At 37.5% G+C, this 24,500-nt stretch overlaps 4 protein-coding genes across 5 annotated transcripts; 2 read left to right on the top strand and 2 right to left on the bottom strand.

The window, feature by feature from the left end:
• The first annotated feature begins 3,403 nt into the window (after positions 1 to 3,403).
• On the top strand, positions 3,404 to 6,666 carry LOC125218901 (uncharacterized). 2 transcript variants are annotated; one of them, XM_048120698.2, is made up of 8 exons: positions 3,404 to 3,555; positions 4,846 to 4,973; positions 5,059 to 5,115; positions 5,269 to 5,361; positions 5,619 to 5,697; positions 5,791 to 5,915; positions 5,999 to 6,142; positions 6,224 to 6,666. In XM_048120698.2, the coding sequence occupies exons 2-8, from the start codon at positions 4,848 to 4,850 to the stop codon at positions 6,464 to 6,466; spliced, it is 867 nt and encodes a 288-aa protein (XP_047976655.1). In that variant the 5' UTR covers positions 3,404 to 3,555; positions 4,846 to 4,847; the 3' UTR covers positions 6,467 to 6,666. The 2 variants fall into 2 exon arrangements, with proteins under 2 accessions (XP_047976655.1, XP_047976654.1); XM_048120697.2 differs by having other exon boundaries at positions 5,619 to 5,915.
• Positions 6,667 to 7,126: 460 nt separating this feature from the next.
• LOC125223424 (uricase / urate oxidase / nodulin 35) lies at positions 7,127 to 10,939 on the bottom strand. The gene is made up of 8 exons (XM_048126567.2): positions 10,688 to 10,939; positions 10,450 to 10,542; positions 10,027 to 10,102; positions 9,567 to 9,676; positions 9,085 to 9,176; positions 8,758 to 8,931; positions 8,092 to 8,182; positions 7,127 to 7,390 (listed from the first exon to the last, which is right to left on the bottom strand). The coding sequence occupies exons 1-8, from the start codon at positions 10,883 to 10,885 to the stop codon at positions 7,307 to 7,309; spliced, it is 918 nt and encodes a 305-aa protein (XP_047982524.1). The 5' UTR covers positions 10,886 to 10,939; the 3' UTR covers positions 7,127 to 7,306.
• Positions 10,940 to 15,956: 5,017 nt separating this feature from the next.
• LOC125218827 (vacuolar protein sorting-associated protein 60.1-like) lies at positions 15,957 to 19,484 on the top strand. Its single transcript, XM_048120605.2, has 7 exons — positions 15,957 to 16,174; positions 16,655 to 16,806; positions 17,033 to 17,126; positions 17,845 to 17,916; positions 18,000 to 18,111; positions 18,321 to 18,481; positions 19,061 to 19,484. Exons 1-7 carry the CDS (start codon positions 16,106 to 16,108, stop codon positions 19,112 to 19,114), a joined length of 714 nt encoding a protein of 237 aa, XP_047976562.1. The 5' UTR covers positions 15,957 to 16,105; the 3' UTR covers positions 19,115 to 19,484.
• Positions 19,485 to 19,735: 251 nt separating this feature from the next.
• On the bottom strand, positions 19,736 to 23,977 carry LOC125219933 (uncharacterized). The gene is made up of 5 exons (XM_048122028.2): positions 23,584 to 23,977; positions 22,268 to 22,793; positions 21,276 to 21,351; positions 20,616 to 20,742; positions 19,736 to 20,155 (listed from the first exon to the last, which is right to left on the bottom strand). The coding sequence occupies exons 2-5, from the start codon at positions 22,771 to 22,773 to the stop codon at positions 20,007 to 20,009; spliced, it is 858 nt and encodes a 285-aa protein (XP_047977985.1). The 5' UTR covers positions 22,774 to 22,793; positions 23,584 to 23,977; the 3' UTR covers positions 19,736 to 20,006.
• Between the last annotated feature and the right edge of the window lie 523 nt (positions 23,978 to 24,500).

Raw genomic sequence — 24,500 nt, forward strand, 5'->3', positions numbered from 1 at the left:
TTTTTGGCAAGCGAATCAGATGCAGATGGATGTGTAATATTTCAAGCACAGAAGTTGAAAACTTGAAATCTTGCTTTTGGACAACAAATTTTTTGCATGGCTTTAATGGGAACTATGTAACAACTGTACCTCAACAATTCGAAACCATTATTTTGTAGCTTCAAGAAATATTCAAAAATTCAATCTTGATCACCAATCTTGTATACTAGTTTCATTTTGAATGACTACAGCAAGAGTATTAATCTTTTGATTTTTCAGCACATCAATAGGAGGCCAATATACAGATTTATTGAACAAAGTTGTCTCCACCAACATTGCTAAATGCTAGAGTAATGTAGAGCAATTAATTAGGAATGCATTAACTGACATATAAGCGATATTTTAAAATTATTACTCCATCCGTCTCACAAGAGTATACACTAGTATGTACTTTTGGTTGTGCACGAGTTTAAATGCACAATTAATAAAGTAAAATAGATGTAGAAAGAAAAATTAATTAAAATATTGTTAATGAAGAATGAGTCTCACCTCATTAAGATAAATGAGTTTCCAAAATTAAAAAAGTGTATATTCTTGTGGGACGGACTTAAAAGAAAAGAATGCATACTCTTATGGAACAGAAGAGAATATTTATATAATAGGCTAGAAGCATATAGCTTGAATTCTCTAGCGTGGTATTGACATTGTCAGTCACTTACCAGACTTAGGTTTCAAATAAATAGCAAGTACTCCGTATTAGGTTTATTTGTCGCAATGCAAGAGAGTGAAGCTTAGTGAGTGAGACGCATCCTCTTCTAGCTAGAGGTTTGTCTTCGGATGTCTTATGAGATGCAGTGGCAAATTCAGAAATTGAAACTAGTGGGATTGATCACAGTAGAAAATATCACTAACATATTTTGTCTCTGATGTCTCCTCTTCATTGCCGGCTTGCTGCCTTCGTCATTGGTGTCCTCATCATTCCATACCAAAGTAATTAAACCATGCTTGGTGAATGTCATCATTGTTGTAAAGTCTTATTTTACTGCTTGGATGCAAGTCAAAATACTATATTGTAGCTCGCTTCGAATAAATACACAAGAATTCTTATTTTATTTTACAAAATATTAAAATTAAGGTACAACCATAAATTCAATAAATAAAAATATTATGAAAAAGGAGTTATAAAAAAAATTATCAATATTAAATTATTATTAAATAATAGTTTTTAAATATTTTATATAGCTAATTAATTTTTAATTGTTATAGTTCATATTGGTAATTATATTTTAGGTATAGTAGAAACTAAAATTTCAAATGACTAGTTTGACAATCATTATAGTTTGATAAATTAATAGATTAAATTGAATTACGGCTAACATTGATAGGTGAAACGGTGCAAGTGCAACTTAGAGCATCCGCAGCGGTTTGAAATTGGCGTCTGTGCCGTTGAGCACGAGCTCGTCCGTCCGCCGATGAGAGCTGTCCGTGCCGCTGAGCAGCCATACGTGGCGTCTTCTTATTGGCCAACGGCATAGCCGTTGGCAAATTCGATTTTTATTTTTTTAAAATTCATAAATAATTCAAAATAATACCAAAAAATAAAAAAAAATATTTTTGGATTCCCAAAAAAATAGAGCCGTTTATAGACGTTTTTTTTGAATTTTTGTGATTTTTTTTTTAAATCCCAAAATCATCTATAAATACACACATTCATCATCCACTTTTCACATCAAATTATCTCTCATTCATACTTTTTCATACTAAATCATCTACATCTTCCTCTCTCACCCAAACTCTCTCTAAAAAATTCAAAAATAGATTTCACCAATCTCATTGCGGAATCGGAGCGCGAAGAACAAGAATATTATGAACAATATCATGCCGCCTATGAAGCCTATGTCGCCGCCAATACCCCCGCCCCTCCTCCTCAACCAACTAGAGCAAAACGTCGCTACATCCCTCGTGATCGAGAGGGAGCCCATGAAAGGCTCGTTGCCGACTATTTTTCCGACCAGCCGCGGTATCCAGAAGATTACTTTCGGCGCCGTTTTCGCATGTCAAAACGATTGTTTATGCGTATTGTCAACACATTGTCCACCCGCGTTGAATATTTTCAAGAAGGTGCAGACGCAACCGGTCGGCAAAGTCTCACGGCGTTGCAAAAGTGTACTTGTGCCATCCGACAACTTGCTACTGGGCAAACGGCTGACCTCTTCGACGAGTATTTGCATGTCGGTGAGTCAACTAGAATCCTATGCCTCAAGAATTTCTGCGACGGCGTTCGTTCTGCTTTCGGCGAGGAATTCCTTCGGGCACCCACCACCGACGATTGTCAACGGTTGCTTCGTCTTCACGAAACAGTCCACGGTTTTCCCGGTATGCTAGGCAGCATTGACTGCATGCATTGGAAGTGGAAGAATTGCCCGACTGCTTGGAGGGGGCAACACTTAAGCGGCCACAAAGGTGGCGGCCCAACGCTTATCCTTGAAGCGGTCGCCGACTATCGCCTATGGATTTGACATGCATATTTCGGTGTTGCCGGATCCAACAACGACTTGAACGTGTTATATTCTTCACCACTCTTCGATGATGTTTTGAATGGTGTAGCACCGGCGATCGACTTCACCGTCAACGGAAATGCATACTACATGAGTTACTATCTCGCCGATGGTATCTACCCAAGGTGGTCGACTTTCGTGAAGTCGTTCAGCAATCCACAAGAGCAAAGACGGATTCTTTTTGCGCAGCGTCAAGAGTCTGCTCGGAAAGACGTCGAAAGAGCTTTTGGTGTCCTTCAAGGCCGATTCAACATTGTGAAGTCCCCTTCTCGGCTTTGGTACGTTAAGAATATCGCCGACATCACGTACACGTGTATTATCTTGCACAACATGATTATAGCTGACGAAGGACCGATGGCGGGTAACTTTTACGACGAGGATGAAGCCGGAAGCTCAACCGCGAGGTCCCCCCACGCCGAGGTGTGCATACGACGGTAAACGAGAGGATGGAAAGAAGACACACAATGCGCGATACAAGAGCCCACACTGAGCTACAAAAAGATCTAACCAATCACATTTGAGCGAAATTCGACAACGAGTAGTGTAATTTTTAATTTTTAGGATTTTAATTGTGTAATTTTTAATTTTTAGGATTTTAGTTATGTAATTTTTAATTATTTTGTAATTTGTAACAGTATTTCGGATATTTTAATGCATTTTAATATTGTGGAAATGTTTTTATTTAGATTGAATAATAGAATGGTGGGACCCTTGAGCTTGTCCTTAGCTAAGAGCACGGATGGGGATGGTCTTAGTGAAGAGGAAAAAGTTGGGGGTTTTTTACTCCGTAAATTTTTTGCAATTTATGAAACAACCCCTACGATTAGAACGGTGATTATTTTAATTTATAGTACTCCTACTAATTCAGTTTCTACGCTGACATTTAGTCTTTCAAAATCAAACACTAAGCCCTACTCGTCGGTAGCCGTCGCAAGGTATCGCCGCCGCCGCTACCATTCAGTCCACTCTCCGGCGTCCGTCTCAACTCAACGTTTGCGTCCGTGTCGTCAGAATTCAGGTACCTCCGCTCCTTCTGGCCATGTTTTTAGCTATGGCTTCGGGTCTTACCTTGTTCTTCTAAATGGTTTATTGAAGATTTGTTAGCTGCGAAATTTGCTAGTTTCAAACGAGTTTTTTTCAATTTATTCTCGATTTCTTCGCATATTGGAATTTGCTTTGAAGACATTGTGAATTCATTATTGGTATTTTTATGCATCTCTATATGTAAAATTAACATTGATTTAATGTGAATCATTAGGAAATTCTAGATTTTTAGTCGATTTTGTTATGTGAACTGAATTGTTCAACCTTTTCCAAGAGCCTCACCCAACCACTTCAGATGAATTACTACATGAATGACCTCTGTTAAGTTTTTTGCTTTTCTTTTGCTTTGACAAATGCCCAAATCACCCAGCTGAGGTGGAGCAGAAACAACATATAAGAAGAAGCTTAATCAACCTTTATTGTAATAGCAGTATTTTGTTGGCAGAGGTACCCTTCTACAGAAAACTGTAAGATGACTTAATGATTATAGGATAAGATCACATTTTTAATATGAGTAATGGTTTAAGGACGGGCATCGTTCTGAAAGTCTTGCCACATATACATTGTAAAAAGATATTCTCACTACTTATCTTAAGAAGTCTGTACTATTATTTTTGGCACACTTATTGGGTTGATTTTTAATTATGAAAGGAATTGCACCAGTGTTTAGTTATAAACAAGTTATATGTGAATTTCTTCTGAATAAGATCCCAACAGCATGCTAGATTTCGGTGCTTTGCTTAGCTGAGCACATAGAAATTATAGACTTGAATTTCTTCTCTCCCCGAAGGCTGGCAGCTTTGAATTGCTTTATTGCTTAACCACTTCCTTTTGAGCTTTCCTTGAAAGCTAAGCCAAATCCATCTTCTAATAAGTTGTTTCTTTTAGCATACTGTTCTTATTCTCATGCACAGAAAGAATAAGAATTTTAAACTCCATGATTTATACCTATATATTCCGTTGCTTCCCTCAAGTTTCAATAGTTGTTCATGCTTTAACTGTCTATAGTCCTGCATGCTTCGTTTTGGTCATATTTGGGATACTTTAAGAGCTCTTCCAGTGAACTTATTCTCTGATATTCCTTTTTGGCTTTTCCACCTCTCTTTACTTCCACCAAACAAGAAGTTGAACTGAAAAATTGGGAATTATCCTGCAAAAACATGCTAGGACATCAAGATATGATGTTTCTCCTTTCTTTGCAGGAATTTTTAATGGTTTGACGTTTGAATGTTGACCTTTCAGCTTTTCATGTATGTTCTTGCAGTTATGGTGGGGCTCTCGCTAGGGGAGAAAACATTTATAAAAGGTGGGATTGATCAGGATTTACGTACTGATGGTAGGAAACGACTAACGCACCGACCCATTTTTGTTGAAACTGGTATCATTCCTCAGGTACAGTTAGTGTGACCTATTGAGGCGTTCTTCAATACGTTTAGTAGATTGCATGTTTACTTATCTATTCTTTCATGTTAAAAAGGCAAGTGGCTCAGCAAGAGTGAAGCTCGGGGCAACAGATGTTATTGCTAGTGTAAAGGTATTCTGCTGTCAAACAATCACTTTACATCTTGATTTCAAATTTGGCTTGTTAAGTTTTTTTTGGGTGTCTTGGAACTCTTGTTTTATGCCATTTTATCTTTGGATTTTCTGACGCACTTGAATTTTTTCCATTCTATTATTTTATTTACAGGCTGAGCTTGGAAAACCAAATCCATCATATCCCGACAAAGGAAAAGTTTCCATATATGTTGACTGCAGTCCGACTGCTGAACCATCTTTTGAGGTTTATGAAATTTCATTTCTTTCTAATGTGTGAATGGGTTTATGTGCTGGTTTGTTATTGGAATATCAAATACTTAACATAACCACGAATATGTTGGGAAGATGGCACTATGTGCCTTGTCATTGGGTGATTGATATTTCATATTAATATTTGGAGAACTATGGAATACACAATTGGTTTCCAATATCCACTTCTTGGACAATACACCTCTTTCAGTATTATGGGCGGTGACAATTTCTGTTAATCCTTAATAACAGGGCAGAGGGGGTGAAGAATTATCCACAGAGTTTTCTTCAGCACTTGAAAGGTGTTTGTTGGGTGGTAAAAGTGGTGCAGGTACGACTTACAAGCACATGATGATTAGGTCCGCAATTTATGTTCGCTGCATAAATAGTTATAACAATTTATGGTCTCCCGAATTTGCTCCAGGTGCTGGAATTGATCTGTCATCTCTGTGCATTGTTCGAGGGAAGGTCTGTTGGGATCTTTACATTGATGGTCTTGTTGTTAGTTCAGATGGTAACGTGCTGGATGCTTTGGCCGCTGCCATTAAGGTGTATAATTTTTCTCTTTTAGCTTTGGAGTACATCAACGTAGTTTATCGACAGGAATGAACAACTTTATCAACTTTCCATAGGCTGCCCTAAGCAATACAGCTATTCCAAAAGTTCAAGTTTCTGCCAACGCTCCCTCTGATGAGCAGCCGGAGGTTGATGTGAGCGATGAGGAGTTTCTACAATTTGACACGTCAGGGGTCCCTGTTATAGTCACTTTAACAAAGGCAAACATTCACATTTTCTCTATTTCCCGTCTTTTTTTTGGTGTCGGGGTTTGGATTCTGAGATGCTCTTGACTTTTGCAGGTTGGGAGGCATTATATTGTAGATGCAACTACGGAAGAGGAGTCCCAGATGAGTTCAGCTGTGTCAGTCTCAATCAACAGGCAAGGGCGGATATGTGGTCTGACAAAAAGAGGGGGCGCTGGCCTTCATCCAACTGTTATACTCGATATGGTATCGGCCGCCAAACATGTAAGTGAGCAGTTGATGAACAAATTGGATTCAGAAATAGCTGCGGCTGAGGCTTGCGATGAGATGGAATCTTAATCTCACTATGTGGGTCGTTGTTTCTTGCTTCTATACTGACATGCGAAGTTCCAAGTCTAATTTATGTCAACTATAGACTAAATCTAATGTAATATCTCTAGTTAATTGATGATTTGGCATTTTAGTGTTGCAATTGAATTTTGGACAAGTTTGACAAGACTCATTCCATTTATTATGATCTGTAACCGAATTGAATGCAAGTGCACCGTCTAGCTAGAATTGTTTAGTAAACTAGTATTTCAGAAGTTTGGCTATGGAAGCATAAAATAAAATAAAATAAAAACATATGTTCAGAATTTTCAGAAGCGTAACAACATATGTTTAGGAAACTACATTCGATCCACATATTCAGAATTTCAAAATTTTTCTGAATATAAAATGAAAAAAGTATAACAAAATAACTGGTACTACTACTACTTCCTTCGTCTATAAAAAATAGTCTCATTTGTGGCTTCATTTGTGGCTGACACAAGTTTTAATGAGAAATTGGTAAAATAAGGGAGAAGAAGAAAAAGTAGTTACAGTAAAAGAGAGAGAGAGAAAAAGAGAAAAGTAGATAAAGTAATGAGAAATGGGAGAAAAAGTTGAGAAAAGTATGCGAGAGAAACTTTCCATTTTAAGAAATGAGACTATTTTTTATGGACGGAAGGAGTATTAAAATCAAGCAATAAGATAATATATATACCTTCACAAAATGTACAGATTACAGTGAAAACAAGATAGGGAAAATGTTAGATTTGATGGTAAACACTGATCAGTCATATTCTAAACATGCCAGCTTTAACAGACACGTTACCATTTCTTATTATTTCAGACATGAAGCATCTCTGTGAGTTTCCTTCACATCTTTGAGTGAAGGCGGCTCAGGCTAGCTTGGATCGATCCATGTGGTTCATCCGTTGGTAAAAACACATCATCCTCAAACTACAAATATCAGAAAATGATGCAGCATTAGATATTTCCTTTTAGCTTTGCATAATATCGAAAAAATGGTGATGGAAAAACAAAGAGATTCAACAACTTCAACGGCATACTGATTACTCCTATAACGCATAAATACATGAATTTGTGAGTTAGTATCAGTGAACCGTAGGTGCTAGTGACATATTTTTGTGGGCAATTTCAGAAGAGATTGGTGTAGCAGGGGAGCTGCTGAGCTAGCAACCTAATAATGTCAGTATTTTAGTATAGGTTGGTGATCTTCACTTCCGCAAAAGGTTCACATGGAGCTCTTCTTTTTCAAGACAATTGTGAGTCATTTTGTGCATATAACTATAATACAAAGCTGAAAGCATCCATCAAAGATATCCAAAGAAACTATTGAAGCTCTGAGCATTCAATCTATTAGTAGGATCATTAGAAGTTGGTTTTTCTCATGGGAAGCAACAAACTGAGTCTTATGATATCATTTGTAAAGTCTCATAGTCGACTTTGGCATCTTTATTGACAGAGGACCTGAATTTAGTAACCAACACAACTAAATAGAGCCTGACTAAACAGTGAAAAGAAAGAAATATTGAACTTCGGTACGATTAAGGCTTTCAGTGCTGAACCATCCAGGAAACTCATTAATGACCTCAATGATTCTTTCTGCTGATGTGTTTATAGTAAGATAGGAATCATACCTTGACTATAGGATTATCTTTGCTTGATAAGTTGACAGGCAAAAAGTGAATATTTGGCATCTTCAACTGAATTGATGAAACATCGGGAACCCTGTCATGAAACAAGCACAGGGTCACTAAGAGGGTATGTTTGGCTTTAAGAAGTAGTATATATCATCCTATATCTTATGAGATGTTTTTTTGAACTAGAAATTAATAAGACTGCTAGATTTACTTGGAACATAAGTTGTCAAAGTGTAAGGATGTAGATATTGTAAGATTATAATGCTGGCAAGCTACAATACAATAACTAAAGTATTTGGGCAATCCTAAGATGCATCTTTTTCTCCGAATTAGCTTTGCTATCTTTAGTCTTTACTATTTCAAAGGAGCCTTCTATAATCTTATTTTGGAAGCAAGAAGATGCTTTTGGTTCTTTTATATCAAAATAGTTAACACACTCTGAAGGAGCTCAAACACTCTAAAACATATTATGAGTTGTTTTAAAGCGCACACAAGCTTAGCCTTTCTAAGTTCAAACTGTGAAGAACATATCTGCCGACAGGCCAAATGATCGAGTACAGGCAATGCCCAAAGGAAATTCAAGAAGTGGGACTCTCCATTACAATGCAGGGATGGTGGCATCATTATGAGTGTGTTGGGTCAGTATACAAGAAAATGGGAAACCTGGCAATCACAGCATTTGCCATGTCGTAGAGAGTACTTTGAACAGATGGACTGTACACTCCTCCTTTAGAAGGCCCAAAGAATGTTTCAATTAAAATCTTTTTCACATCCTTGTATTTCTCCATGAAATATAACTGTTTTGCAGGGATACTCGCAAGGGTCTCATAAGAGTACCTACAGAAGAAAATTGAACAGCTCTGAAGGAGGACAATATCTGTAACTTCAAGTGACAAATATCTGGTAATTATATACGGGAATATCTTATGATCTATCTGGATAACAGATTCCTCAATATAGTCCCTATGAAATCAAGATAGGAAAATTTACTTCCAAGATGCGGTAACCTCTGTTGCAAACATCCTTTCTCGAGTTTCAGGCAAAATTGTATACTTGTCCCTAACAAAGCCTTCAAAACCTGACTGTCAAATGATGAATAATAATATAGTATGAGATATAGATGAGAAAACAGTTGCTGATGGAATCAAGTTGCATAGGTCAAGGTTCTATATTGAAAATTTAGAACATCACATTTTAAGTTACAAGTTATTCTTCACCTGCAGAGCACACTACTATTCTTTAATCATCTATGTGATTTACTCGATGATTAATACAATCAAATGAAAAATCTCAGAATATCTTTGGTTAAAATCAGTGATATATGAGCACATGTAAATAAGTGACCAATTAGAATATGTAGATAAGGCTGGTAGTTGGAGGACTTTATGCTATTTCTCCAGCATCTGAAAGACGTAATATTAAACCAGGCAAAGCAGGCTGCAGGCCTGAGTTTTTGAGATAGCATTACTCACCTGGGTGGTCTTTAGCACTGCCAATCCTTCAATACCAGAAATAACTTGTAGCCCACCGGATTTCTTCACTACGACTTCAGTTGTGTGCTTCTCAGATCCAAGCTCGAAACCTTGAGATGATCAATTAAACTTAAATTGATTAATCATAAAATTATATTTGCCCCGCCCCTCCCCCCCCCCCGCCCCCCAAATGTTACACAAACACCATCTTGGAAATAGCCTCTCACGCCCATAAAGCCAAAACAGTGAGTCCTGAAAGATTATTAGATTATATCATTTCAGAGCGCTGGTGCTCAGGCTGATTGATGAGGATATCCAATCCATGGTCACGACTAATATTTGATCAACATTTATAGATCCAAGCTCTTGATCACTTTAAGCACGGTAAGCAGTTATACTAACTTACATCACATATTTAGAAGGAAGCCGTATGTAGAAAAAACCTATCAGGCAGACTTACCATGATCATGTGGCTGGCCATCAATGTTTATACGTTCCCAGGGCTTCTCAATTATGTTGATAATTGCAGCCGAGACCTACCAAAAGATACTCATCTTCCCAATGATAAGTCACACAGTTCTTCAAATCTTAAGCCATAAACTAAAACTAGTTTAGCATGCTATCATCCAGAAACAAGGCAAGACAAACACACAAGGGCTAGGTTACTCGAAAGGAAGTAAACCGTAAAGGACGTTTTCAACATCAAAACAACATTAAACAAGCCATATCAAATTCGACAACTCTTGACTTTAATGAATATCTTTATATGGTGGGGATTATCTATATTCATCAAAGTCATTTCATCTAAATTAACCCTCGATTCTATTGGAATGGAAGGGATCACAAACTCTGACAGACTCATTTGCACTAACTTAAGTATAACCTGGGGATAGAAAGACGTAAAGTGGTTGCCAAGTAGTATGGCAAAGTCCTCCACCGAAAGCTGCTGGCGACATTCTTTAGCTTTCACATATACCTGCAGCGCAGGCAATTCAGTAATCTATGAATTCAGGGGCAAGCGCAAGTGAACGTGATTATGAAACACAAATCTATCGATTTTCCAGCCAATCAATCAATTGATCATCCGCATAATTCGAAAAAGCAATAGATCTTGTGGTTACCGTGTTTTTCATGGTATCGGTGGCGACGATGTCGGAATTGTCGGCGCGAGTATAGGCGGGAAGACAGTCGGAGAGGAGGCTGATGCTGACGTTCCATTCGACGAAATGGTGGCGGCCGCTTGGTTCTCTCCAAACCCGGCCGACTCTAACCCTGGATTTGCCGTGGCGCTGCTCGAATTTCACTCCGTTTGCTGCCATTGTTGGTGCTGCAATTAATCCGATCACAAAAGATTCCGTGTAACTTGCGGCCGCGGATTTTCTTCTTTAAATAATCCATGCTGCGTCACGTCACGCCCACTACCTTATTCTACATTTTTGCGCCACGTCAATGCGCACTTTGATTCTTACGTAACAACTTTATTTCATAGGCTCCGTCTTTAAATCTTGCTAAATGGACTATGCTTTAAATCTTCCTCCGTCTTTAAAGAATATACACTTTGGATTCAGAATTTTAATTTTAGTACGAGTTTTACAAAACATATACTAGTATAATTTTATAAGAATTCTAGCAAAATCATAATCGCATATGTTTTAATGATAAAATTCAATTATTTTATTTGAATTTTCAAAACTTTTTTACTTTCATACTCATGTCAACAGATAATACTATTATCAATCATGTGTGTGAATCAAATTTAGTTGACATATTCAAGGCATTCAATTGACATTATTATGATTAACTGTTGACATTTCGAGAATGATGAAAACTCGCATGTATAAGGAATGATAATAGAAACCTTTTATTGAATCAATTACACTCTCTGTCCCATAAGAGCATCCACAATAAGAATAGGTCAGCCACTCTTTCTCTCTGTCACGTCATCAGCACTAAAAATCCACCTGCCACATCAGCATTTTACTCAAATAGGATAGCCTTAGGCCAGCCGCAATAAAAAAAATTCAAAAACAACTACATTTACGGAATTAAATTTACGATTAAATTACGCAATTAAATTACGATTAAATTCATTCATTTCATTAAAAAAAGGTACATAGATAAAAAAAAATACATGATTTTAAAAAAAAAAAACGGCCTTCCACACACGAGCCCCGCCGCTCTCTACTCCTCGTCGTCACCGCCGCCGTCCTCGCCGCCGCCACCCGGAGTATCTGAGCCCGCATCTGAGCCCCCCACCAGTGCCCTCGTGGCATCCAAATCCACCTGCATGTTCTCGAGCATCGAGTGGAGAAACCTCTTCTCCATGGGGTCAGTTGCGGCCTTCCACTCTTTGAAGACCTTGTACATCCTTTCCTTTGTTTTTGCACGCGAGAATAAGGTGTACGCGCGTGGGGGGGTGCCGAGATGACCTCCTGGGGCGATAGGGAGGATCCTCCCCTCGCTGCCCGTTGCGCCCGCTTTTGGCCAACCGGGCGAGGGCGACGAGTAAAGGATGGAGGGGACGGAAACTCCTCAGCATCCGGGGGGAGGTCGTGGGATCCGCCGCTGCTGCTGTACGCCGGAATAGTTCAGCCTCTGCTTCTTCGGCCACCCAGCGTCGCACCCCGCCCGGAACTTCTCGGAGTCCTTCAGCAACACATAGCATTCCCAGAAGGTGAACTCCTTATACTTCCCGGGCAAGGGGAACTGACTCTCCACTATCCTCCGGGCGTCCTCCTCATTCTGCCCGCTAGTCAGCATGCGGAGGGCGTTGGCGTACAACCCCGAAAATCGGCCGACCGCGGCCCTGATGCGTTCCCACCCCTTCCGGCACTCCTCCCCGCTGTAGTCCTTTCCGTGTGGGCAGTTCCTCCTGTAGGCTGCTCTAATCTTCGCCCACATGTTGACGACCCGCTGGTCGTTCGCAACCAGCGGATCGTCGCAAACCGACAACCACGCCTTGACCACGCCGGCGTACTCATTCTCCGTCCACTTCCTCCGCATGGGGGTGTCGTGAACAGCGGGCTGCGATGACTCACCGACCACCTTGCCCTTCCCCTTGGTCTTCTTCTTCTTCTTCGGCGCGGCCCGACCTGCTGGAACGGGAGTGCCGGCTCCCCGAGATCGATCCTCATCTCATGCAATGACAAAAGGTCATCGCCAGTGAACTGCGTCTCCACTTGGATCGACGTGTGAGACGAAGCCGTCAAAAAATCAAGAGAGGGATGATAGACCGTGCCCCCCCCCCCCCCGGTGACCCCTGCATCCCGAGATGCATACCGGACTGCATCCCTCCCTGCCATACCGGCACCATCCCCATCATCTGCTGCTGCATCTGCGGCATACCTCCCCACCCCGGCGTTGCCTGCCCGCAGCTGGTGCACCCCGGCCGGCATCCCCCCTGGTTCTCCCCCTGCATCCCCCCCTGCGCTCCCGCCATCATCCCCATCAACTGTTGCCAAGGGACGTTAAACCATGGGCCCATCTGGCCCCATCCAGATCCCACGAGTAGCGTGGGAGTCTGAGATCCGCTCGTCGCCGGACTGTACTCGTTGTTGTTGTCCATCGCTCGATATTGCTCTTGTACAGAAATTTAGAGAGAGAGAAAACTCGTTAAAACAAGTGGTGCAAATGAAAATGAAACTAAAATCGCGTATATATAGGTTTTCAAAAAAAATTTATAAAAAAAACGAAAATTGGGCGCTGGCCGATTGGCACGCCACAATGGCGGCCAACGCCCTCAAATCGGCTAGTCCACGCCGATTTTTTCGCCGATTCGCGGCTGGCCGATTCCAGTAGTTCGGCTAGCCGACCGGCTAATGACGCGAATCGGCTAGCCGGTGGACTAGCCGCAATTGGAGATGCTCTAAGAATATGTATTCTTTCCTTTTTAGTCTGTTCCATAAAAATATGCACTTAAAAATTTTGGAAGTCTTTTCTCTCTAATAAGGTAAAACTCATTCTCTACTAACAGTACTTTAATTACTTTTTCTCTCTACCTCTCTCTTACTTTACAAATTTTACATTAAAACCCGTGTCAAATTTAAAGTGCATTTTCTTTGGGGACGGAAGGAGCAATATAATATAAAATGAATTTTCACGTAGCACCACTAGATCATTTAGATCTAATGACTATAAATTAGTAGTACTCCCTCCATCCCACAAAAAATGTCACGCTTGTGGGATGTCACGTGATTTTAGGAGGTTTTATTTTGTGTGTTAAATGGAAAGAGAAAATATAATTTTTATATTCATGTGAGAGAGAACTTTTTTCAAAAAGGAAAATGTAACATTTTTTGTGAGACAACAAAAAAAGAAGTGTGATATTTTTTGTGGGACGGAGAGAGTAGTAATTATCAATTAACAAATAAGTACTGGTTAGCAATTGATCGCATTATTTATTTGATATATGTTCAAAGACATGATAAGTAATTTATCATGAATCATATTTTGGAATTACTATATTTCGAGGGCTCGTAGTCCCATCCAACAACATTATTTTTCCGACAAATAAACGCGCCTAAAATCTAACGCAACTTTTCATGTTTTTTTAAGAAGAGAAGCTTGATAGCTTAACTGATGCAAGGGCGCTAATTTGGGGTTCTATTGAGACGATATTTAATTGATATTGTCAATCCGAAATTTCAAGAGAGTTTTTGTGGCTGGGGATATAACTGGAATTGTCATGTGAGAGGAGAAGTTATTAACTCAATATATACGTCCAAATAGTAGAAATCACACCCATACACATAAACTTATAGTTTATGTTTATATTGACGTACAATTAAAATAGTAGGACTACAAATTAGTGAATCATGTTTCATATTTCTCATAATTTAATAATTAGGAATTAAATTATTTTGAAGTTAATAATTAGAGTGAACTATAAAAATAGTTCATGGACTATGCGTTTATCTCGCAATTGAACCCTGGACTTTAAAAATATCCCCAGACAACCCTGGACTAAGCATTTATTTCAAAATTGGTCTTTTTTCATTGTTTCGTAATGAAAATACCCTTTTAGAGGGTTTTGGGAGTTTTGGGCAATTTGGTCTTTTTACACTTTAAATCTGATATTATTTCAGTGATGTACTAGTCGGATATTATTTCAAAATTATCATTTTTCTCCCTTTTTTCATCCTTCACTTTGTTTCTTTATTTCAATATTAGATTTAATTTTATAAATTAAATTTTAAATTTCAATTTTAAAATATCAATAAATTTTTATTAATTATTAAAATTACTATTAAATACTCCCTCCGTCCCGCTTTAGCAGTCCCATTGACTTTTCTGCACTCGTTTTGTAAAAATGATAATAAATAGTTAAAGTGGAGAAATAATAAAGTAAAAAAGAGAATAATATAGAGAAGAGTCTTATCTACATTATTCTCCTTTTTACTTTATTATTTCTCCACTTTAACTATTTATTATCATTTTTACAAAACGAGTGCAGAAAAGTCAATGGGACTGCTAAAGCGGGACGGAGGGAGTAACAAATTAATAGTTTTAATCAATATTTGATAGTGTCTAATATTTAATCAATAAGGTACGACGACGCCTTAGTTTTAATCAATGTTTAATAGTTATCATAAATAGATCATATAATACGATTTATTCTAAGATAAATATGCATCTGATGTAAGACTAATATAATTTTCATTTTTAATTTGAAAACAATCAAAATTAACTAGAAAATTTCAACAAAAATTCTCCTATATCAAATTTTTAGTAGTATCAAATTTTTAGTCAAATTCATAATTTTTAATCACAAGCAATTATAACAACCGAACGAAGGCTAAATAGAATAGCTCTTATTTTTCCATCATGATTAATCTGTACTTCTTCAATTCAGCTGAATATTATATTAAATAACAAAAATTAATAGTTTCAATATTTATAGTGTCCATGAATTAATAGTTTTAATTAAAAAAATTTATTGATATTTAAAAATTAAAATTTAAAATTTAATTTTATAAAATTAAATCTAATATTAAACTAAAGAAACAAAGTGAAAGATGGAAAAAGGAAAGAAGAATGATAATTTTGAAATAATATCGGATTTAGTACATCACTGAAATAATATCAAATTTAAAGTGTAAAAAGACTAAATTGCCCAAATCCCCCAAAACCCCATAAAAGGGTATTTTTCGTCACGAAACAGTGAAAAGAGACTAATTTTGAAATAAACGCTTAGTACAAGGTTGTCTAGAGATATTTTTAAAGTCCAGGGTTCAATTGCGAGATAAACACATAATCCAAGGACTATTTTTGTAGTTCACTCTAATAATTAAAAATCAAATTACAAATTAATGAATTTGACAATTAAATTACCAGTATTTGCTCTGACATTTTGCAAATATTTTAATGTACGAATATATCTCCCTTTTACTTCGTCAACATTCTCTCTTATTCCTTCTCCTTCAGTTTCAAGTTTCAACTATATTGTTAGTTGCACGAATACAGAAAAATTAGATCAATTTTGAAACCCTAAGACTCAATTTCTCAAATTTCAAATTGCGATTGCTTAACAAATCAGCAGCATGAGGAGGGTGTTCGGAGTGAAGAAGGATAAGGAACCGCCGCCGTCCGTTCAAGATGCATCTGATCGGGTTTGAAATTCAACTGATTCAATTTGCATTTCGTCTTGTTATTGGATTAAAAATGCTGTCTGCATTTCGTGTGGTTAGGAATAGGACGGGAGTTGTTTCAGATGTTCTGCAATGGTTTAAGCAACCACAAAAGTTTTGGGTATTAACGAGGGGTAATAGATTGAACTCACCCAATTCGGTAAACATACAAGTGAAAAAAGAGATATGTTTGCTGATCTGCCATTTTGCAGTCCATCTCCAGTAATCGGTTTTGTTCTGGTTTGCTATTGTCCCTTTCCCCTTCACAGCCACTTCCCTAATCCTCCTCTCTTCCCATTATCCAAATGGTTTTACTGAATCACTGTATGGTCACTTGTATGTTGTTAATACCTCTATGATCTAGTTTATACATACATTAGAAGCTTCTTGTCATTGTCGCTGTTTTCTATGTCATTTGAGTTGTTAAATCGGATGCATAGTTAACAAGTTTTTCGATTTCAGATAAATAAAAGAGGTGAAAATGTTGATGAAAAGATACAAAAACTTGATGCTGAGTTAGTGAGATACAAAGAGCAGATCAAGAAGACGCGACCAGGTCCAGCACAGGAAGCTGTTAAGGCTAGAGCCATGAGGGTTCTCAAGCAAAAAAAAATGTTAGTTGCTTCAGTTTTGTTCTTGAATAATTGAATCTTAATCCAAGTTGGTATTGCATGAACTCTTGGCCTTCTGGTGGTGACCGCATGAGTGGTGTTTTAGACACTCCTACCCAATGAGCAGGGAATTCTTTTAGCATATTAACTATCCATGTTTTGCAAGTTTAGTTTTAATGTGTTCAGAGGGTTGGAATGTTGCCATAATCATCTTTCTCAAACTGGGCAGGTATGAAGGTCAGCGCGATATGCTATACAATCAGACATTCAACCTTGATCAAGTTTCATTTGCTGCTGAAGGAATCAAAGATGCTCAACAAACAGTATGTGCTTGAGATGTTGCTTTCTTCTCTGTCATGAACTCACTATCTCTTTTTTTTTTTCCTGATCTTTTGACTGGACATAGATGATAGCATCTTATGGGGACCTATCAATTTTAATATCTAGTGCTTTTATGTATCCTCAATCTATTGCATGATAATGAGCTTTCGAGTAGTTGTAATTTCGTAGGACGACGCTTTGAGATTCTTGTATTAAAACTGTTAATCAAAATGCTTCTCCGATTGCTCAAGACATCTCTTTTAAACTGGGGACCAAAAAACAAGATCATTTCGTTCCATTTTTAGTAAAATAGTTAAGAATATCCAATAGTAATGAAAAAGAGGGTTATGGGGATCCATATATGATATATGCTGTTCAGGCTGATCTATAGGTGCAAAAATAGCTAGATTTCTACTAGCATGCATGTCAAAGAGATTTTCTTCTATTTATATTCATAACAATTAGATTAAAACATGCTTCCCAGGAAAGTTAGAATGTTTTTATATGACATTTACTGTGTAACCTATTGCCTATATCTGTTGTGTGATGTTTTGTGACTGACTTAGGTCATATAATTGCATAGGCTGCTCTATATGTCTCCTTAAGTTGGATTTGCTTCTTTGCTGCCCCTCTAGAATTTTATATATCTGTTCAGTTGTCTCATTAAGAACGGCACATAGGTCGGTTAGTCCATGACTAATTTTTTCACATTCGTTGCAGATGTCAGCTTTGAAGTCAGCCAACAAAGAGCTTAAGGGAATGATGAAGACTGTGAAAATCCAAGACATAGATGTTTGTATCTTCAGTAATGTTTTTTTCTAGGAATATGTTGTTGATAATGATCTTGAATTAACCAGTGGATTTTATGCATACAGAGCTTACAAGATGAGATGATGGATCTTATGGATGTGAGCAATGAAATCCAAGAGTCTCTTGGTAGAAGCTATAATGTACCCGATGATATCGATGAGGACGATCTGATGGGTGGTAAGAATTAGATTCACTTAGAACTAACTATGTTTATTCAACTGATTTACCAGTCAAAATAATGATCCGCCAGCATTAGGAACTGACTTTCTTACTTTACTCTTGAATGTTCATATTACAATTCAGTTCAGCTAGTATATATGTCATTTGCTATTTTTAGTACTTCCATACACATACTCTTGTTGAGATCCTTTTATCTCGTCACGCAGAGCTCGATGCGCTGGAAGCAGACATGGGATTTGAAACTGAGAGTGATGGAGTACCTTCTTATCTTCAACCTGATAAGGATTCTGATCTAGATTCAGAACTAAACTTGCCGTCAGCACCTAGTGGATATGCTCCAAATCCGGCAGGCAGAGCAAATATGCAGGTAATTTACTCCTTGTAGGCCAAAGAGTTAAAAGGCCTTCTATAATTTTATATTATATCACTGGAACACTAATGCATACTTGAAATCTCTTTTAGACATGCATTACATGGAATATTCTACAATGATCAAGAATAAATTATTGTAGTACTAAGTTTGTTTCCTTTCTTGGGTGCTGCAGTTTTATTTTGGAGATAAGGTTTTGTTATTCATATTTTTGCTGTGTTTGTATAGTGATGATTGGAAGTTCTTTTAACTGAGGAGTAACTCTTTAGTAATTTATTAGAAAATATGTTCACAATATTCATCTAGAGATGAGGAAAAGTGCTTTTTATGAGCAGAGAGATGCTCTTACTGAACGATTGCAGAATCTTGTGCATGATCATTTTGTGAATTGTTACTCCCTTATATGTTTGTATGTATATTAATCATGCTAGTTAAAACTGTTACTGCTCCTCTGTAGATTTGCATTTTGAATTGTGGTGAAAATTACAGCTTCCCTGTGGATTTGATTCTATTCATGTATTGTGGTGCTTTATCTGCCCAACTGTCTGATGGAGTATGATGTTTTGATGTTGACAGGGTGAGGATGAACTTGGTTTACCAGCTGTCCCTCGGGCTACCCTCCGAGGTTAAGACAGAGTAACAGTGCAATTCATGGACCTAGTAAACAAATGAATATTCTGGCAAAAGTTTAATGTAAACAATTCTATAGTCTGTGATTTCTTCTTGTATCTCCGACCAGGTAAAAAGTAGTCGAGCGTCGGGTGCATACGATGTTGATAGCCATGTGATTCTTTATCCTCCTTATGGTGCTTGAACCAGAACCCAAACCCAAAGTTGGATTTTGTATAGATTCTCTTGTTGGTCTCTCCGATTAGCTGATTTGCTGGTCTCTTGTTGGGCTTTGTATGACTTATTTGCTTGTTCTAAATTTTAAACCTTGCCATAGCTCATGATTTGGGGTTATGTACATAGCTCAGGATTTGGGGTTATGTTTTTTGAAGTGATCATCGTCTTATACTATCTATGTATAGTTTTCAAGGTTTTACCAAAATGAGTTATAAGCTCAAGGCTCAAGTAACATTTTTCTGGCCCTTAAAATACTTCCCATTTTTTAAGTGAAAACATCTAATGGATTTGTACTTATCAACACATTTTTTTTTACCGAACACTAGCTTTGTATAATGCCCACTTAAATAAGAGTATAATGCACGGGATATTGTCCAGATTTGACTGCAGATAGATACACCATAATAAGGAAACCTAGAATGCATCTGTTAATTCTGTTTGTCGACATAAATTAAAAGATAAACTTATGCATTTGATCATAATTGTAGAGAATTAGAAAGTGAAAATTCTAGAGGGTGCAAATATTGACACCGTTAGAGTCTAAAGGTTCGTATTCTTTGCTAACCATCAAAACCAGTCCTACCCAAAATCGTAAATGTCATCTCAGCCGCTGCAGAGTCGAAAACCAAAGTGATGAGCTTCGCCCATGAGGATGAGGAAGATGCCCTTGTTTCTTTTAGTTTAGATTAAGTTTTTGCATATCTAACGTGTCCCAGATGGCACTGTCAACGGAGCGTGGCCTGCTGTGGAACTTGTTGGTATCGGTGGAAACAGCTAAACTAGTTCTCAACCTGTCTACCTCTATCCTTAGGGTTATGTATTCATCTGCAGAAACCAGAAACGCAACATTAATAATATATATATATGCATTTAACTGAAATTATAGAAGAACACGGCATGGATCAAGAAATTCTTAATCATTGCGTCGCAAACCAAAAGCTCCATACTAATCTAAGTTTTTGGTGTACAGCTCTATCAAACCTCTTAACCTTGTTTAAGAATTTAGGTGAAAGAAAGACTCGAGCATTTCCTACACTTGAATGATATCAAATTTGTTGCACTTTTAGGATTTTCACAAGGACTCCAAAAGTAGAGTCTCCTGAGAAACATGTAGATTGACGAATGACAGACATGCGTATAGTTCAGCAGTAAATCGTTTATTCCTCAATCAAGAAAATCTCCGAAGGGTATATAGTAGGTATCTTTTCATCGTTGCTGGAATGGAATGAGAGATTTTTTTATCGGGATATGATATAAATCTTTAAAAACATCATAAAATACTTACTATCTACACTGAATTTCTTCTGATTCATTCTAAAAAGTTGCTGCTTCAACCAGTTATTCTCCAAGGACAAAGCAGCATGCTGCTGGAATAGGGAAGCAACACTAACAGCCAATTCGGACCCAACATTCTGCAACAGGAATCTGAGGTCAAATCGCAACGAAAACAACAAAACAAATACTAACAAGCCGCTAAAAGTAAACCTACAAATAGACAATATAGAAAAAAAGCAGTTATAGCGAAGTATTTATACGCGTAAGGTCGTTGAGAAAAATACTGGTTTAAGATCCTGCTTGAAGTTATGCGTGCTTCCACTATGACCAAGTTATAATAAGGAATTTCACATGTTAGGTCATAAACGTACATGCATAAAGCCATGAGAGAAATACTGGTTTCTATACTCCAGCTAAATATAGTGTTTTGAATTACATACCTTTCTAGAAATCATAAAATTAGGCAGTATACCAAAATATACAAAATTATCCTAATATGTTGAACAAGTATTTGATATGGTTTCAATTTTAGGTCATAAATGGATATGCATAAACTCAAATAGGCCTCTATAAGAAAACACATGCATATTAATCACTGGCCACATAAATCTGCAGAAGATGATTACTATCGCTACAAAAAGAAAATAAATCATTCTTTGTGACTTTGCACCTGAAGATAATTAGCGGTCCTTTCCAGCTCAGAAATATATTGAACCTTTCGAGCTCTAGTCTTCTGCCCAGGGTGACTGCATATAAGATGACGATATATATCATATGGAAAAATCTTTGCATAAAAGGAAAATGGTTACACCTCTGAATTCTATCATGCAAACTGTGTTAACACATATGAATGGAATACGAATAGATGTAAGATTTACGAGAAGGATATAAAATAGAAACAAAATGTTGGTACTAGCCATAGCATGCAGAATCTCTATGAAGTTTCAGCAGTTTGCAGCAAAGACTGGCCATGATAGACTACTAATATCTTTCAAGTGATTACGCTTACGACCTACTCCACCCAATCCTTAGATTAAGATTGTCATCAGATTTACGAGAAATCAAATAATCTGGATTATGTTTCAGTATTACTTCTTCAAATTATTCCAAGCTCTTCAAAAAAATTCCAATCTCCAATGTACAATCAAATACTAATATGTATTCTATTCCCCAATACAATTCTCTCCAAAATGATATCGCCATACATTTCCAAACACAACGCAATAGACATTCAATGATTTCCTTGGTCGCTTGGATCCCTAACCAGTAGACTTGGCCTTACCCGATTTAAACCAAAAATTGTTTGATATTAACAGTTGATAAAGCAGTAAAACCATGATTTTATGAGACCTTCAATAAAATGTTATCCTTCCTAGAAACACAAGGTAGATTAACTTTCAAGATGCAGATAGGATAGCATAACTCAGGTGGGCACAGCCAAAGACTATATAATCAAAGAAAAGTTGCAGCAGTTAAAAAGCATTGTGTAAAAAACTCAAAACTTTGACAGCTTCAAATTAATGAATCCAGGAAGTAATGTTAAAGCTAGCCGTCATAAGTGAACTATATTGGAACAGTTATAAAATGTTAAGCAGCAAATAATAAGACGAAAGAAATGACGTTTTTAGAAGAAGAAAAAAAATGTTTCAAAGTAGGGTCTACCTCCACTTCCTGTTGGAACTGATCTCATCGGCTGAAGCATTTACATCACTATACGAGTCCGATTGTACTCCAGAGACTGAGCAATATCCATCTGAATTCTGCAGAGAATGTTGCCCAGCAAATTCGGAAAATGCTGATGCAATATCATTTTCAGGGATGTCTAACATGTTTCTCCTTCGAGGTGAATTTGGGCCATAGATGCCAGACGACCCTAATTTATCATTAGGCTCACCAGACTCTGTAGATTCCTTCTCACTAAGTTGATCTAGATCTGGTAATGAACTTTCGGATTCCAAATCTAAATCTAAATCACTCAACAGATCGTTTAGCCAAGGTGGTGGCTCCTCGAATAGGAAGCTCTCGGAGGTGCATTTGCATTGTCCATTTTTCCTGGAATGTAACTCAATATCGTTGCTTGAGAATGGGGACATTGATGCATTAACTTGGGGAGCTACAGTTTTCTTCTGGAGAGGGCAGCGAGGAGGGAGCTGAGCATGCCTTGACATAGTGACGCTGCGCTTATTTTCTGCACAACATCATGATTTTATTTTCTAATGTGAGTTTCTGTAGCCCTAAAACATCAAGAACATGATATAATATCGTCGAGACAGCATGTGGTTGATATTAACCATTGTGTAAACAATCAAGTTAAGCAGACTTCAGAAAATGAAACAAGATGGCGTTGAGCAATATCAATCAAAATCTTACAGTTGAAGAAAACTGTAGTCTTAATGAACCTTGGTGAAGGACTCAGCCAAGAGATAAATGTACACAGGCTTGCAAGAACTACAGAATTAAGGTAACTGAAACTTGTGTATGAAACTGCTAACAAATATACAAGCCACTAACAGAATAATGCAGATTCTAACAATCAATATCATATTCTAGGATGAAGTTTAACTTCCCCTATGAAGAAGAAATCAAGCAGTATATCATCTTTAAAAAATTTCAGTTCCATAATTGCACAAGGGATAAATGAGATACAGACATGTACTAACAAAGTAGTAACCTTTACTTGTAATTCTTATCAATAAACAATCTCCACAATATCTTCTTTCAATAGTTGCCATTTAAAATTAGGAATTACCACAAAGACGGCATCAATTGATTAAAATTCAACAAATTTGTAGCAGCTTCAAGACTACAAGTCTCAAAAGTAGACATATCAACCATATTTTCCCTCAAACAAACGCCATTTATTAGACATATCTGAAATTAAAGGCAGCAAAAAGATACAGGCGCAATGAAACAGTAGACAGAATCCTCAAACGCTTACATAATATAGTAATTGCTAAACAAAAAAAGGAGAAAGATACCTTTTACAAATTCCGGGCTTCAGAAAAGTTGTTGATCACAAGAAAAAAAAACGTGTTGAGTGAAGAGCTAATCTGCAGAGAGATGGAGAACAATTTGGCACAAGCGCACAAGGAAAGAAATATGCAATTTAGGAAGCGGCATTATAGAAAATCAGAGGTGAAGAGCTCATCAGCTATTGTATGTTGGTGATGAGTGTCACCATCCATCGCTGAATTTTTGAAACACGAAACGGGTCTATTTATGAACCCCACGTATGGGGTTTAACCCATCTGAGAGTGAAAGAGAGAAGGAAAGAAGAGAGAGAATGTTGAATATTCTTTATTACTATTCAGATGGAACTGAAATCTACATGCCATTTTTTTCCAAATCACCGCAAATGTCCTGAATTTTGTACATTTAAGGTAAATTTTATTGTTGGAAACTTTCATTTATTTTTATTATTCTTTATAGAGCCGCGCCAAACACTGACTTAGATCTGTGTTTGGCCCGGCTAAAAAAGGGAAGAAGCAATGGGATGGAGGCGAGTGGGGTGGTGGGTGGAGAAGGCAACAGCTACAGTGGTGGAGGGAATTAGGGTACGAGATGTAGTATGAGATGTTACACGTGATCTCCCCTATGGAGAATGGGATGGAGGTGGCGGTGGATGGTGGAAGGAGACGACATGAGAATACAAGTAAGTAGACGAGGAGTAGGAGAATGGGGATGTGCGTATGTGTATAGAAGTCTTTGTCTTCTTTATAAGATCGATTTTGTGGACCATTTATGTAAACGCAGGATTTTAATTAAAACAACGAGCGTAAATAATTCAGATATTTCTTTTATGTATAAGTCAGATGGATGAGGTAAGAAGACGGCAGTCGTATGAGTGAGTAAGGAGATGGGGAGTAAGAGAATGAGGATGTGCACATCGGTTCAT

Source organism: Salvia hispanica, chromosome 1 (genome assembly GCF_029641045.1).
Source record: "Salvia hispanica isolate PSC_SH4W2 chromosome 1, Shi_PSC_v1, whole genome shotgun sequence".
Classification (NCBI taxonomy): Eukaryota; Viridiplantae; Streptophyta; class Magnoliopsida; order Lamiales; family Lamiaceae; genus Salvia; species Salvia hispanica.